The sequence below is a fragment of the Artemia sp. Qi Xiang Cuo genome, chromosome 7 (genome assembly GCF_049724085.1).
Source record: "Artemia sp. Qi Xiang Cuo chromosome 7, ASM4972408v1, whole genome shotgun sequence".
Taxonomy (NCBI): domain Eukaryota; kingdom Metazoa; phylum Arthropoda; class Branchiopoda; order Anostraca; family Artemiidae; genus Artemia; species Artemia sp. Qi Xiang Cuo.
In genome coordinates this window covers 30311518-30327090 of record NC_142800.1, presented here as the reverse complement: position 1 = coordinate 30327090, position 15573 = coordinate 30311518, and the positions used below count along the sequence as shown (strand labels likewise).

Sequence of the window (15573 nt, the reverse complement as noted above, 5' to 3'; positions counted from 1 at the left end):
ACACACCTTAGTCATTTCCATCTTTCTAAACTTTATAATAGTCTAACTGTAACGCATCTTCTTGCTTTGTCTCCTATTTGGCAACTTTTTCCTGCTTAAAAAAAACTTGTTTACCGAATTTATTTTAAATTTTCTAAATTCCTTTTACATATGCCCCCTAAGACTAGTAAATCTTTTTTTGTCCCAAAAATTTAAGCTCATTTTTCCTTCGACAATTATTGATAAAAGAGTGTAAGATTTTAAATCTTCCGCCAGTAAGAAAAATCATGACTGGTCCTCTTTATTTTTAAGATTGGCTTTGATTTTTTTTTATGTCTTTTGATTTATGTCTTGATTATCTTGTGATTATTATATGATTTGTGATTATGTCTATGATTATTATGATTGTAAAAACTACCTATTTTTGTTCAGTGTATAAGTTTTCTTGTCTTTTTTTCCCTTATGTACTCTGTCACTGAGGGGATCTATGTCCTTTTTTGTTTTGACAGGTTATAAATGAATTGAACTGAATATATATATATATATATATATATATATATATATAAATATATATATATATATATATATATATATATATATATATATATATATATATATATATATATATATATATATATATATATATATATATATATGATATATATATATATATATATATATATATATATATATATATATATATATATATATATATATATATATATATATATATATATATATATATATATATATATATATATATATATATATATATATATATATATATATATATATATATATATATATATATATATATATATATATATATATATATATATATATATATATATATTGCTTACTCGAAATTCACTTGGCTACGATTTTCCTTTGAGTTATGTAGCCTATAGTTCTACTTATCCATAGTTTGAGTTACAGAGGTCATCCTATATAAAATTTTACTTTAAAGATAACAAGCCATAGAGGTAAACCAAACGAAAATTTGAGTTACAGAGGTACAAAATCGCTAAATTTACTCCCCACAGCCACTACAAAATTAAGAATAACTTTATTAGTGTATTATAGACTTGACATATCAAGACTTTACTTTCAAATGTCAAGACTTGACTTTCAAATGTCAATAATAAATTTAGTTTGCTAGGAAATAGACACCTGAACATTAACCAAATCTGAAAAAAAAATATGTTAAAAAAAATTTATATATAATCAAAGTCTACACATTGTAACCTACATACTGAGGGTTTCACCTAACAAAGGTCTATTGAAAAAGAACTTGGAGATGCATAGGTAAACTTTGACTATTGGTGGTAGAGGGAAAATTAAATGACGACTTATCTACTGAATTTCGACTTATAGAGGTAATTTTCGGGTCATTTCGACTTCCAGAGGTAAAATATAACCACAAAATTATTTAGTGTTATGCATGGTTTTTTCTTCAACTTGGACAGGTTTTTATAAGGCTACTGAAAATAATTCAATATATTGAGGATCTTGAGTTATTGAGGCTCGAGTTATTGAGAGTCGACTGTATATATACATTTATACTAAACCAAAGAGCTTTAGAAGGCCTTTATTGTGACAGGAAAGTTTAAACCAGAGTCCATTTGCAGCTTCTAGTCCATGCACAGAGTCTCTCCAAAGTTCAGAGAATACCTAGTGCTAAAATCCTTGTTGTCGGTTATAATTTTCTTAGAGCATTCAGAACATATTTAGAATTCACATGTGTTTGAAATTATTAGTATCATCCTGTACCCAGGCCACTCATCATGTCCCCAGATGGCGGATAGGGGAACACCCTACATATATATAGAGTACCTCCATAGGAGGTGTCGACCAAGGGGGTACCTTCTCCCAAGGGGTCCATTATAGAAACATGGGCACCCTCATCTGGGGGCCAAAAATACAGGCAGAGGAGGAAGAAGGCCTCCCAAATGTAGTCTCAGCAGGGTCAACCGGCGTGTGGATACGTCCCATGAGTAACAAAAATTCTCCCAGCAATAAGTTAACTCGCATGGTGATGCAGAACACCATCATGGGAGGATCCTCTACAGGGGGACAACTGCTGCAGGGCGTAAGATCAAGATCTATGGAGAATGGCCTCTGCAAAGGGTTGCTTGAATTTTATATTTTGATTATTAGACTTGTTTCCAAAATATTATTTTACCTTATTTTTCTGACCTTGGTTTTTTTTAAGTAAACTTAAGTGATTCTGGTGATGAAGAAACAATACCCATAACAGTTCAATTTTCTTGAAACAACCGCTTATGTATCTAGGCCAGGTTTACTTGCCCCCTCCCCCCTAGGTTTTGAAAAATACCGTTTTTAAGGTAAGTTCCCTGCAGAAAAAAAATGCAGGAAAATAGCTAGTTCCAACATGCATGTCTTTTTTTTTATTTTTTCATATACCCCTTGATGAAGAAAAGTTCCACTTAGCTTTTCAACCCTTACTCAGAGCAACTGTATTCTGTTGTACAATGAGCAATTTTTTACTCTCAATCAACTATATCTCTACTCAAATATACCTGAACTCTAGCCTTTTTTCATAAGCAATTTAAATAAAAAAAAATTTTTAAGTATAAGGAACTGCATCAGCATCATGGATACAGAACCAAAATTTCAGAATGGGGTCATTTTAAAATTAGGGACAAACCAAAAGAAAAAAAAACAAAACCAGGAAAACTGAATTTTAGAGTCTAAGCTGTTGTAAGAGGTCAAACCTTAAAACAAAATTGCTTTTACATCTTTTCCTTTGTGTACCTGAATATAACATGGCATTATTTCTTGAAAACAATTTCCCTACAGTCTCCCATTCCTCAACAATGTACTGAAATAAACATATTAAAACGAATGATAAAGAGGATATTTGAGTGTTAATGTTCACTCATAGTATCAGAGACCCTTCTCACTCCCACAACTGCCAGTCCAATTACAGTCTTTCACAACAAAGAGTCAATCCTCAGTAAGTAATTTTGTGGCTTATCTGGGGGAGTCAGGAAATATATTATGAATTATATATTTGATTTCATACCTGAAGGAGACCATTAATTGCCACGTCTTCCAGTAATTCTAGCAAGTCAAAGGGATAGTTAGACTTTCCTTTATATTCTTGTGTAGAGAGCTTCCTTACATTTTTAAACTTCAATTTGAAATTGTCATTCATAGATCTAAAACCATAGAAATCATATAATGGTATCCAAAGATTTAAATAAAAAATTTGGTATGTGAATAGAAATAATATATCTCACCAATAAATATTTTTCACGAACTGGAAAATATTTATTTAAAATCCTTATCACAAGCCCTGAAGGGGATGGATTTGTATTTTGGGGTCAAAAAGAAAAGAAAGGAAAAAAAAACTTTAAACAAAAGTTCAAAAAAATAATACATTTCAAAAGGCTAAAGGATGCAATTACAAAAACAGGATGAAGAACTTTTTCATTGACCTGAACTTTGATATTTGAAATTTTGACAGTTCTAAGCCAATTGGTTTCCTCTTAATTTTCCTTCAATAGCTTTTTGGCCCTATTCAGAGCAAAATTATTACTTTGCAGGAAGGAATCCAAGAAATCAGCAGTTTGCTGGTGACATGATCTTTTTGTTACCTAATAAGTGCACTGGAAATTCAAATACATGTAAAAAATGTTCCTCTTCCAATAATCTACAGCCAAATGGTTTATGATGATCAGATATCTTAAATTTTATGGTATAGTTTCCTTTGTTCAGGTTTTACATATTTGGGGTCAAAAAAAAGAAATCAAATACATTCTCTTGTTGTATAACCTTTTGTGATATTTTTAGAGCTTCATTTACTATTCCAAGGTGTGGTGATTAGCTACAGTTTGTTGTCACAAACTGTTTTATTCCTGTTTAATCAATACATCCTGTTTCAGCTTATTGAAAGATCTTTCTGTCACTTTTGTTAAATTTTGATCTTTCAGAAGGCAGCTAATTACTGGATAGCTGCTTGTATTTAGGTTGTGACTTTGTATTTTTCAGTCCATCAATAGTTGCTGAATAATAAAACTTTTATGTAAGACCATTTTGATGTAATTTCCTTTGTTTCTTTTTTCAGTCCATTTTACTGTTGCTGTGTAGTTTTTAAATATAAATTTTTAAGTTAAGTTTTAAAGTTTTTAAGTTAAGTTTTTTTTAAATATGTTTAAAATGTTTATACTCATGTCCAAGTCCAAGGCATCACAGGGTTGCTTATTCATTTTCTATAGAAGGTTTAAGTAATCATTAGATCTTCAATATATTTCTTTTTGTCAGGATATTCCTTAGTAAGGCTGTTAATGATAACTCAAGAAAGGATAGGACCTAGAAGAGTACCGTACCAAGGGGGTACTTTGCTGTTGGCAGGAAGGGTATAAGAATAATGATTCAGATATTTGACTGCTTGTGATCTATTTGATAAGAAGAAAGCAAACTAATTTTACCAGGAATCAATATATTGAGCTCAGTGACAAGTTTATCAACTAATATAAAGTGGTTGACAACATCAAATGTTTTTGGGGATCAATGGAAATTAAGTTTAGCCAAGTATTGGGTTTTTCAAGAAATTTCACCACAGAGTTGATAAGACAAATAAGGTAATGGGAAGTTGAAGGAGATTTGAGGTTCCCATTAGCCCAGGACAGATGAGCTGTAGTGAAAAGCAGGAACTTTTTTCCAAAAATTTTGGAAATGTCAAATATCATACCAAATTTGGGTGTTTGGCCCTAGACCTAAAAAAGGAAGGTCAAATTTGTAAAGAGGGTGGTATGAGCCAGAGGTGATTGAAAAAGAATGAGAGAAAGAGTTGGAAACATTTTTTACTCCTGTGTGGAGCCAAGAGCTGCAAGTAACGTGTTTAACCCAGTTAGATGTGGCATATAGTCTTTAATCTAGACAGAATGATTTTGGTCTTGCCATTATTGACACACTGGGAACATCACCATAAAGTGAAATGCCAACATTCCAGGATGATACTACTACTACTACTAACAACTCACTGCAGCACCAAGCTGCCTGAAGCCAACACAGCTATGCATGCTTCTCCTCCATCCCAATCTATTAAAAGCCTTCCTCTTTACACCCTCCCAGCAAGTTGTCATTTCCTTTAAATCTTTCTTTATGACATCCTCCCACCCCAGATGAGAATGACCTAGATAATTTCTAAAACCACTTTGACATGCCATAGCATAAAAAAGAAAAGATCAAAATGGGGCTTTTAGAAACCCCATTTTTGATTGTTTTCTTTTTTATAGGATGACCAACTTTCCGTTTAGCCATAGACAGTTGGCCAAAAATGACAATCTTTGGCAATCTGTCATCCTTCATCTGCAGAAAATGCCCTTGCCATCTCAACCTTCCTTTCATTATAGCCCTAGAAAGTGGGATTGAAACACATTTTTTGTGCAGCCTACGGTTTGAAATACAGCTGGGTACCCAGAACAATCTGTAGGCAATTTCTCTGGAAAACATCTAGTAAATCTTCATCTGCTTTTCAGAGCACCCATGCTTCAGAGCCATATTTGACCACTGTCATCACTGTACCTTCCAATATTCTAATCTTACTTTGCAGACTAATTTTCCTATTCTTCTAAACTTTTTTTTAACTGTGAAAAAAAACACCCTGAGCCTTGGCTATTCTACTTTTAACATCTTCACTGCTCCCACTGTCTTCACTAATAATACTATCAAGGTAAGTGGAGCTGCCCACCTGATCAATCTTTTTGTTATGTACCCAACATCACTGAAGAATATTGACATGCTATGCTTGACGCCCTGCTTATTAAGTGCACTGCATGTGCTTGTAATTTCTTGCTTGCTTATGTATGATTAGTGCCGTGCTTACAATTGCTTTATTGTTTATATATGCTATATATGCTGGGTTTCCATTAAACCATTAATCTGAACGAAAGATATTGCATGGTGTCAGAAGTAAAACAGTAATCTGGATAGTACACCACATCCGTCTTTGGACTGGTCATCGGTAAACCTTAAATCGGCCTGGAAAAGGTTCAAATAACACTTTAAATTAATGTTCTCTGGACCCTTGGAAGGCAAATCCTAGGCTGTCCAGTGCTTGTGTTTATTGATATGGGCAGGTGATAAGGTAAGAGACATTTTCAGCACATGGACTCTAACCAATGCTGAGACAAACAGGGTTCAAACTTACCTTAATAAATTTGGAGCCCATGTTGAACCCATATCAAACCCAATAGTGACAAGATTTACATTCCACTGGTGAGACCAGGGTAATGAAAATACTGAACAACACGTGACCAATCTCAAGTTAATTGCTAATGACTGTGACTTTGATACTAGTAGAGATGACCTAACAAGAGAACGCCTTGTCTTTGGGGTTAGGAGTGACAGGATTAGAGGGAAATTGCTAAATAAAGGAGGGACATTCACTCTTTCCAGAACAATAGAGACTTGCCGCGCCATTGAATCTGTACTGGAAACCCAAACGCAAATGACAGCTGCTAATAAGGCTTCAGTGCCTGTGATGAAACAAGAGATAGATGAGTACAGAACAAGGAATGCAATTTCTGTGGTGCACCTTATACCAAGAACCACAAATGCCCAGCCAGGAGCAAAACACGTTAAAAATGCAACAAACTGAAGCACTTCGCCAAATTATGCAAAAGTAAAGTTGTGAATGAAATAAGCCAACAAGAGGCAGACACAAATGCAAATGAGTTCATGATTAACACTGTTAACTGCAGGTTACTGAAACATGCAGATGGGCCAGATGCTGTAATAAGAATTGTTGATCAGTAACTAGACTTAGTCTTCAAGATAGACACAGGCACAGAAGCAAACGTTCTTCCAGTCAGTGACTATAATAGCATGGTACCTAAACCTCGTTTAAAACCAACAAATCCATTCTCACAAGCTACTCTGGAGAAAGATTACAGGTTTTGGGGCTTGTAGAGCTATGCATCTGCTACAAAGAATGCAAGAAACAGGTTCACCAGTTTCATGCAGTCAACACTGATTGCAAGCCAATCCTTAGCAGAAAGACAAGTCAGAATATGAACTTGATCAAATTCAGTCTGAATGTACATAACGAACCTGCACCCACAGTGAAACCCAAAACTGCCCTACAAGAAAAACTCAAGGAAGAACTTGATTGCCTTGAATTCAAGGGCATCATTGAAAAGACGACTACAGCAACTGAATGGGTGAACTCAATTGTAGTCGTCCAAATACCAAATGGATCTCTCGGGATTTGATCTAAACAAATGGGTGCAGCGTCCTTACCACCCAATACCATCATTTGATGATGTTGCAGCAAAATGTTCAGGAACTAATACATTTTTCAAATTGGATGCAAGACATGGATACTGGTCCATGCAGCTAGATGAGGAATCATCTCTACTAACCACCTTTAGCACTACTTTTGGCAGATATCGCTGGAAGCGATATCCATTTGGAGTCAAGTCAGCACAAGACAAGTTCCATCAGAAGATGGAGGAAGTCTTCAAAGGACTCGATATTGGACTCATAATAGATGATACTGCTGGAACTGCAGCAAATACAGAAGATCAGGACGCCAAGTTGAGGCTGGTATTACAACAAGCCAGAGAAAAGGGAGTAAGGTTCGACCAAGATAAATGTATTTTTAATGCTGTAAGCATTCCATTCTTTGGGCACTTGCTGACAAGCATATCCAGAGAAGACAAATGCAATTGCAAACATGCCAGCACCAGAATCACACAAACAGCTACAGATGCTCCTTGGCATGTACAACTATTTAGTAAGATACATCCCAAACCTCTCGACTTTAAACCACCCTCTGCATGAACTGTGTAAATCCAAGACTTACAACTGGACAACCCAGCATGAGAATGCAAGGAAGCAAATCCAAGCCTCAATCTGCAGGAGCCTCTCATACTTTGACCATAAGAGCAGAAATATGGAAGTCATAGTAGATGCCTCTCAACATGGGTTAGGAGCCCAACTAGTTGTTGACCGCAAAACAGTTGCCTTTGGATCCTGCTCCCTCAGCAGAGCAGAAAAATGGTATTCACAGATTGAGAAAGAAATAATAGCCATAACATACACTTGCAAACACTTTCGCCAATATATATATATGGTAGGACAGCCACCATAACTACCAACCACAAGCCTCTCAAGTCCATACTTAAGAAGCCAGTATCCAAGGCTCCACTGCAGATTCAAAGAATGATGATTGAGGTTCAGAACTACAACATACAAGTCATATATTGCCCTGGCTCTGAGATTCCGGTTGCAGATGCCCTTTCCAGATTACACTTGCCTGAAATAGACCCGGACACACGGCATAACCCTGAATTTTCAGTACTGCGTTTTCTCAAATCTGTCCCAATTTGCGACAACAAGATCAAACAAATCATAGAGCAAACAAGGATAGAACCAAACCTACAAGTGTTGGTCAAGACCATCACTGAGGGATGGCCTGTTCATCGCCATGAATGCAACACTGTAATACTTAAGTTTTGAAATCACAGAGATGAACTAACATACATGGATGGTGTGATTCTGAAGGGCAACAGAATTATAATCCCAGAAACACTTCAGAATGACATTTAAAACCAACTACACGCTTCCCATCTAGGAATGGTCAAAACTAAAGAATGAGCCAGGATGGTAGTGTTCTGGCCAAACATAACAAAAAACATTGAGAACATGATTGGCAGCTGCAATACTTGTGTTACTATGGCACAAAACCAAGCCAAAGACAGTATGATAACATCCAAAATCCCCACCCATCCATACAAACATGTTGGAATTGATATTTTCAAATTCATGGGATTTCAGTATTTAGTCACTGCTGACTATTAAAGCAGGTTCATCAAAGTCGATAAGTTAACAACTAGCACATCACAGCAAGTGATCACCACATTGAAGGTCCACTTGGCCAGACATGGAAGCCCAAAAATACTGATGTCAGACAACGGAACTCAGTTTTCGTCAAAGAAATTCAGAGAATTTGTAGACAAATGGAGCATTGACCACAAAACGTCAAACTATCCACAGTCAAATGGATTTAGCAAAAAAGCAGTACAGACGGCAAAACGGATCATGTCCAAAGCTGTAGAACACGAGTCTGATCCATACTTGGCCATGCTGGAGTACCGTAACACGCCAGTCGATGGGCTAGCCTCACCAGCAGAGTTACTGATGAGCTAACAACTCAGATCCATCTTACCAGTTCTTCCCAAACACTTAGATTCCAAGGTCATTCCACCTTCATCTTTCCAACAAGCCAGAGAAAGACAACAGAACCTACAAAGTGAATCATATAATAGACACTCAAAGAACCTAAAACCACTGCTCAAGGATCAGACTGTCTGGGTAAAGCTCAACCCCAATGCTAGGTGGCAGAAAGCACTGATACTGGAAAAGTATGAATACGCACCACAATCCTACATTCTTCAAACAGAGAAGGGAAAGATCTACAGACAAAACAGGCAACAGATCAGAGAGAGAAACCAAGGTATGCCCACCAAGCTGCATTTTGAAGCAACATCCCCAGAACCCAGCATGCCTGTAGACCAACCCCATGCATCTCCTTGAGCCCAAATAGGAATCAAACATCCACATAACACCCTGTTGAGCCCCACATAGTTCCCAACACCACCTTGTGCTGCAACAACACCTGCCAAAAGATTTAATACCCCAATAGCAGAATCTGCCATGGCAGAGTCTCCTCCACAATCCCCTCCAAATCTAACCCAACGACCAAGACAGCCGCTACGCAACACCACGCGTTCTGGCCAAATCACAAAGCCACCCACCAGGCTCAACCTTTGAAGTTATCAAAAGAAGGAGGATGAGGAATATTGACATGCTATGCTTGACGCCCTGCTTATTAAGTGCACTGCCTGTGCTTGTAATTTCTTGCTTGCTTATATATAATTGGCGCCGGGCTTACAATTGCTTGATTGTTTATATATGCTTTTTGTTGTAGGTGCTTGCTTGGGTTTCCATTAAACCATTAATCTGAACCAAAGATATTGCAATCACCTTTTCATCTTAACTTATTCCTAGACTTAGTGAATTAGTCTTCTTAACATTTTTTCTCAAACCTATTCTAGCACCCTGAACTTGCAAAACCACTAAAAGTTCATTCATTTTGCTAACACTTTCATTTAGGATGATTCATCAACATAATCTAAGTTCAGGATAGTTTTTGCTCCCCATTTGATTCCATGGTCTCACATTGCCTTTCCTGTATTCCTTAAGACAAAGTCCATCAAAATGATCCATATAAAGGGGGATAGCACACAACCCTGCTCTATTCCTGATTTAATACAAAACCAGCTGCTAACCTCATTTCCTACCTTAACTGCAGTAGTGTTATTCTTGTACATAGCACTAATCACTTTAATAGGGTAAAGGTACCAATGATTTGACAGTTTTTGCAGAAAAAAAAAAATTTTTTCTTCTCTATAAGTGCCAATTCAAATTCTTTGGGTTTGAAAAGAATCTCTGTATGTAGGAAAACCTTCTTGGATAATAACTCTTTGTGAGAGGTTTTAACTTTTGTCAGAAAAGGGTAAACAAGTCCGATTTTCCAAAATTAGAGTATTTGACACAAATTTGACACAACAAAAAAGTTACCTGTTTCTGACACAAGTTGGAACCCAATTCAACACCTGTGAAAATACTCAGGGAATACCTGTCAGCAGAACATAACATGTGTTAAAATACTTGGTGAATACCTGTAGGCAGAGCCTGGTGCATTCAACATGTATATTCCTGTTTCTTTGTTTTTCTTGAACTTCTTTTAATGTATAAAAGTATAAAACACAGTTCAAAAAGTAGAAGTAATAAAACTAAAAAAAATTGTTTCAAATATGTAGCATTTAATATATCACAATTGGTTAATCATAAGGAGTGTGATATTATAGCCTAGATCACTTAAATCTTCCTCTTTCTATGTGTTGCATATATGCCACAGGAATAGCATCTCCAAAAGCCATCTAGAATGGCCCACTTCCTGTCAGTTTTAATGGCCCAGCAAAGATTGTTTCATTGTTGACAGTGCAAATGTTGTCAACATTTGGCCATTTCAAAGCATGATCTGCAATTCTAATCCACTTGAAAAATTTTAGTTTGGACTGTCCTTTGTCAGGAAAGTCCAGAAATCTAACAACAAAATATGGCACCTCACTTTTATTGTTGCTAAAGAAAATCACAAAGTTTCATTGATATTTTCATAGGCAAAGTTTCATTGATAAGTGCTAAGGAAAGGGAAAAATGACTTCCATGTGAACCTGCAATTTTTGGCAGTAGTGGGTACCCATAAATTTGACAGCTATATTTTCATCAGTGGAACCTGGAATTTCAACACTGATTATTTCTCATTTGTTTTACATGTTCAGTGAAGATTTGACAGAGTCACCTATATTTCAACAGGGCCTTTTGCTGTCTGTCAAAAATTTCAACAAGGTTACTACAAGATATTTGCAAAAGAAATAAATCAGTTTATAGAAGCCATTATCTACGTTTGAACTTGACTGAAGGAACATTTTTAATGCACCTGGCACTCCACTACTTTAAAGAAGAATTTTCGGCACTTGAAACCTAGTTTTGACAATGTAATATTTGTTGCCATTTTAATTTAATTTTATCAAGAAAACAGTAATGTGACTAGAAATCAGATAAAATATGATGTATCTTGATGCATTGATGCTAATCTCAACTCTTTTTTTGCAATAGACAACAGCAGTAACTGCAGTTTGAACATTGCATACCTGAAAAGTTGTTGGTAGCTCCTTTCTTGTCAAAAACAGGAAACTGACTGAATTAAATGTTCTTTTCTTATCTGGGTGTACTGAATATTGTGTCAATGTTTCCTTTTGTTGAAATACAAAACGGCTTCAGGAGATGGTGCTCTAAGTCATGACTAAGCAACTATTCTGTTTTGAAGGAAAATTTCAACAGGGGTTCCAAAATTGGATGGTCATATAATTGGTACCTTTACCCTATATTTGTCTGGTATGTCATACAAGGATAAGACCTTTGCTAAAGCTCTTCTATCAACAGCATCAAATGCTAGCTTATAATTTATAAAACTGAGGACCAAAAGTGATTGACAACTAAGGCCCTTCTCAATCACTAACCTAGGAGTGAAAATTTGGCCAGCACATCCTTTATCTTTTCTAAAACCACACTGTTCTTCTCTTAAAACTTTGTCTACAACATACTCTCAGTCTAAAAAGTATCATATTACTAAGTAATTTGCTACCTAGAGAGAGCAGACTAATGTCTTGATAATTACAAGACTTACTCTTATCATCTTTCTTATACAGTGCTTTAATTGAGAATTTCCTAAAATGGTTAGGTACTTCCCCTTTTTCAAAAATCATATTCATAATCTTCAGTAGCTTATTTCTAACCCTGGAGGCACCATATTTCAGAAACTCATTTACCACACTATCAGCACCTAGAGCCTTATTATTTTTTAATCCTTTTAGTACTGTCACTAATTCTTCCTCACTAAACAAATTGTCCTTCACACCAAGGTATCACAAACTTTTTCATTTTCTTCTATATCTTTTCCTGTAACTGGTAAATAATAATTACACTTAGAGAGGTGCTGACAGGACAAACACTGAAAGAATACTGAATAGTGCAAGAAAAGATTGTTGCTTTAGTTTTGAGAAAGAAAAGAATATAGTTTTGTTGCTTTAATTTAGTTTTGAGAGAAACAAAAGATGCTGTATATGCAGAATATCTTGGTTGTAGCCACTTGTCTTAATTTTCAAGCCAATATATTTTCCTTGTTGTTCAAGCCAAGAGACAGTAAGTTTTCTATATAGGGGTTTCAGAGAACAGCTGTTTTAAAAGTGTACTTCTTGTTTTGATCTGACACTATTTTTAGGAGTTATGGGCTATTGTATTTCTTAGTATTGGAGATGATTGTCTCTTACTAGGTTGCAAGTTACTGCTGCAGCCCAGATAAAAATAACACTTGCTACTATGGTGTTATAGAAAAAAACATTTTTTTGTAAAAAATTGATTCTTGTAATTATGTATTTCTTATATTATCTTGTCAAAAGATAAGTATGTATAAATATTGTATTCACATATTACATCATATATGGTTATGACCTATACAATTATAATATCATTCATCAAGCTTGTACACAAAAATGCAGTTTTTTTGTAAAAACTGATTTTACTTTAAACACTATTTGATTTTTTATTACATAAGGCACTAGATGTACCAATTTCCTTTAAAATGAGCCATTAAAAAGCTCTCTATGATTTTCCAGTGCCCAACTAGCTCAGGAGAAAAAAAAAAACAGAAAAGAAAAGATGCCATTAATGCAAAATATTGTGGTTGCAGCCATTTTTCTTGATGTTCAAACCAATATATTTCCCTTGTTGTTCCAGCCAATGGACAGTAAGTTTCCCATATTGGGGTTTTGGACAAAGCAGCTCTAATAGTGTACTTCTTTTTTTGATTTGACACTATTTTTAGGGGTTATGGGTAATTATATTTTTAGTATTGGATGTGAATATCTCTTACTAGGTTGCTAGCCTAGCTACTGCTGCAACCTGGACTGGTTTAATTGAATAGATGGTGAAAAAAATTGAGGATCAATAATTGCATGGGAAATATATAATATGGGCTATAGCCTATATTTGGATGTGGTTAGACAGGCTAGGTTAAGGTAAAATTGAATTTGCAAAGGAAAAATATGTCATAAGCCTATTTGGATTCAGGATAAGATCCTGATTCTTGAGGTAAGTTTGCTTCTTAGCTATCTGAATACACAGTTAATCAAGATATTTACCAAATCTTAGGCTACTGATTCTTTTGGTTAGCATTATTTTTGAAGGCCTACTTAGCCTAATTCTTTTCAACAGTCACTTTTTAATAGAAATCAGGAAAAACTATGGATAAACCCAAGGACTAAATTATATATTTGACCATGAGAGGGAGGATAAAATAAAATGAAGTGCTCTTATGAATGATATAAATATTTTTTTAAAGTGAATACGCTAGTTTTCAGAACTTTATAGATATACGCTATTTATCCAGAATAACATATTCTGGAATTTTTGTTACCAGTTAATTCTACCTTTTAGCAGTAGCTTCTTGCAAAATATTATATCCAGAATCATTTGCGTTCAGTAGCATGTTTGACTTTCAAATTGTGGGCAATAATCTTCCAACGTTAGCAATTTCAAAACACAAATTACACCAGTTTTTTCAAAAACAATTATGTTACAAGAGATTAAACTGTACCCTTTGAACTGCAGAGTGTTCAGACAAGCAGAGTGTTTGCCACAGACAAAGTGTAGGTAATACAGACCTCCAAATGAAATAATTTTATCATACCAATCAATTTGCTGCTTGTGCTCGTCTATAGTCAGTTTGTCAGATTTCTATCACGCATCGACATCATCATACATAGCCAAAAGGCACCCAGATACCAGCCCCTATTTTCAACATTGTGGGACAGGGCAGATAGATGTTTGTATGTTGAACTCTTTGCTTATGCAGCATGCTCAAAATTTTTCGCTTTCGTCATTTTGAGGTGCTTGTCAGTAAATAGGTTTAATTAATTTGAAGAATGCCCCTCAAATGTACACTCAATAGAGCCCACTGGTGTTTCTACAAGTCCCATGAGTTATTAGCCTTCTCACAGTAATGGGTTAAATTGCATGGTGATGTAGAACACCATTGCGGAAGAATCCTCTGTAGGAGCACAACTGCGACAGGGCGTAAGATCCAGATCTATAGACAACGGCCTCTGCAAAGGGCTTCCTCGACCCTTTCGGGGTACCTGCAAGACCGGGGACCTTGTGGTCAACTCTATTCCCGGTTAAGGAGTGGCACCCCTCGAGCAAATTACAGCCTAGCAAACGACACAGCATTCGCACGGGATACTCATTAATGGAAAATTCTTCTGGGCTTGGTATGTTTCGATGGGCGTCTTCGGGCTGAAAAACCTCTTCCTAGCTAATTTATCTACTATGGGCTACCTCCCTATAGTAACATAATATTTGTAGGCATGAATATATTATGAGTCGGAGGTAATAGGCTTGAGATTGTCTGTTCAGGATTTTGACTCTTCCTAATAGAAGAGCATCACCAAGTGCTGAAAACCATGTTGTGACCAAGAAGGGCCCAGGATTGCACAAAGCCTCCATTCATGGAGGTCCCAGGGACCTCTTGCTGCCCAGTTCTAAGCCGGCTTAATCAGTTCAGTGTAGACTATAGAAGATTTGTGATCCCCTTCCTGCACTGGTATCCGGGATCATTGCTTTTCCTGAGGCCAAACTAATTTCAATGAATATAAAGAACATGAAAATGGGAATTTGAAATGTTACGACTTTAAAAAATGACCATTGTATCGACATTGTGACTGAAAAATTCAGACGATTCAAACTAAACTTATTAGGTGTTTCAGAAACTCATATCCCAGGGGTAGGAAGCATGAAATTAGGTGATATAGAATTTGTTTACTCAGGCAGGAAGGATGTGGTACATAGACAGGGAGTAGGGCTCAAGGTGAATAAGGAAGCTGCTAAGTTTTGTTTACACTGGGAAGGTATTAATAATAGAATACTAATTGCTCATTT

The 15573-nt window shown here is 35.8% G+C and overlaps 1 protein-coding gene across 1 annotated transcript in view; it reads right to left on the bottom strand.

Moving 5' to 3' along the window:
- Positions 1–14123, bottom strand: part of AlkB (alpha-ketoglutarate-dependent dioxygenase AlkB) — a 30839-nt gene extending 16716 nt beyond the window's left edge. Inside the window, exons 1-2 of the mRNA XM_089092181.1 lie at positions 14067–14123; positions 3026–3161 (exon numbers count right to left, since the gene is read on the bottom strand). Coding sequence (XP_088948307.1) covers positions 3026–3157 — 132 coding nt within the window. The 5' untranslated portion in view covers positions 3158–3161; positions 14067–14123. The remainder of the gene's footprint in view (positions 1–3025; positions 3162–14066) is intronic.
- Positions 14124–15573: the final 1450 nt, after the last annotated feature.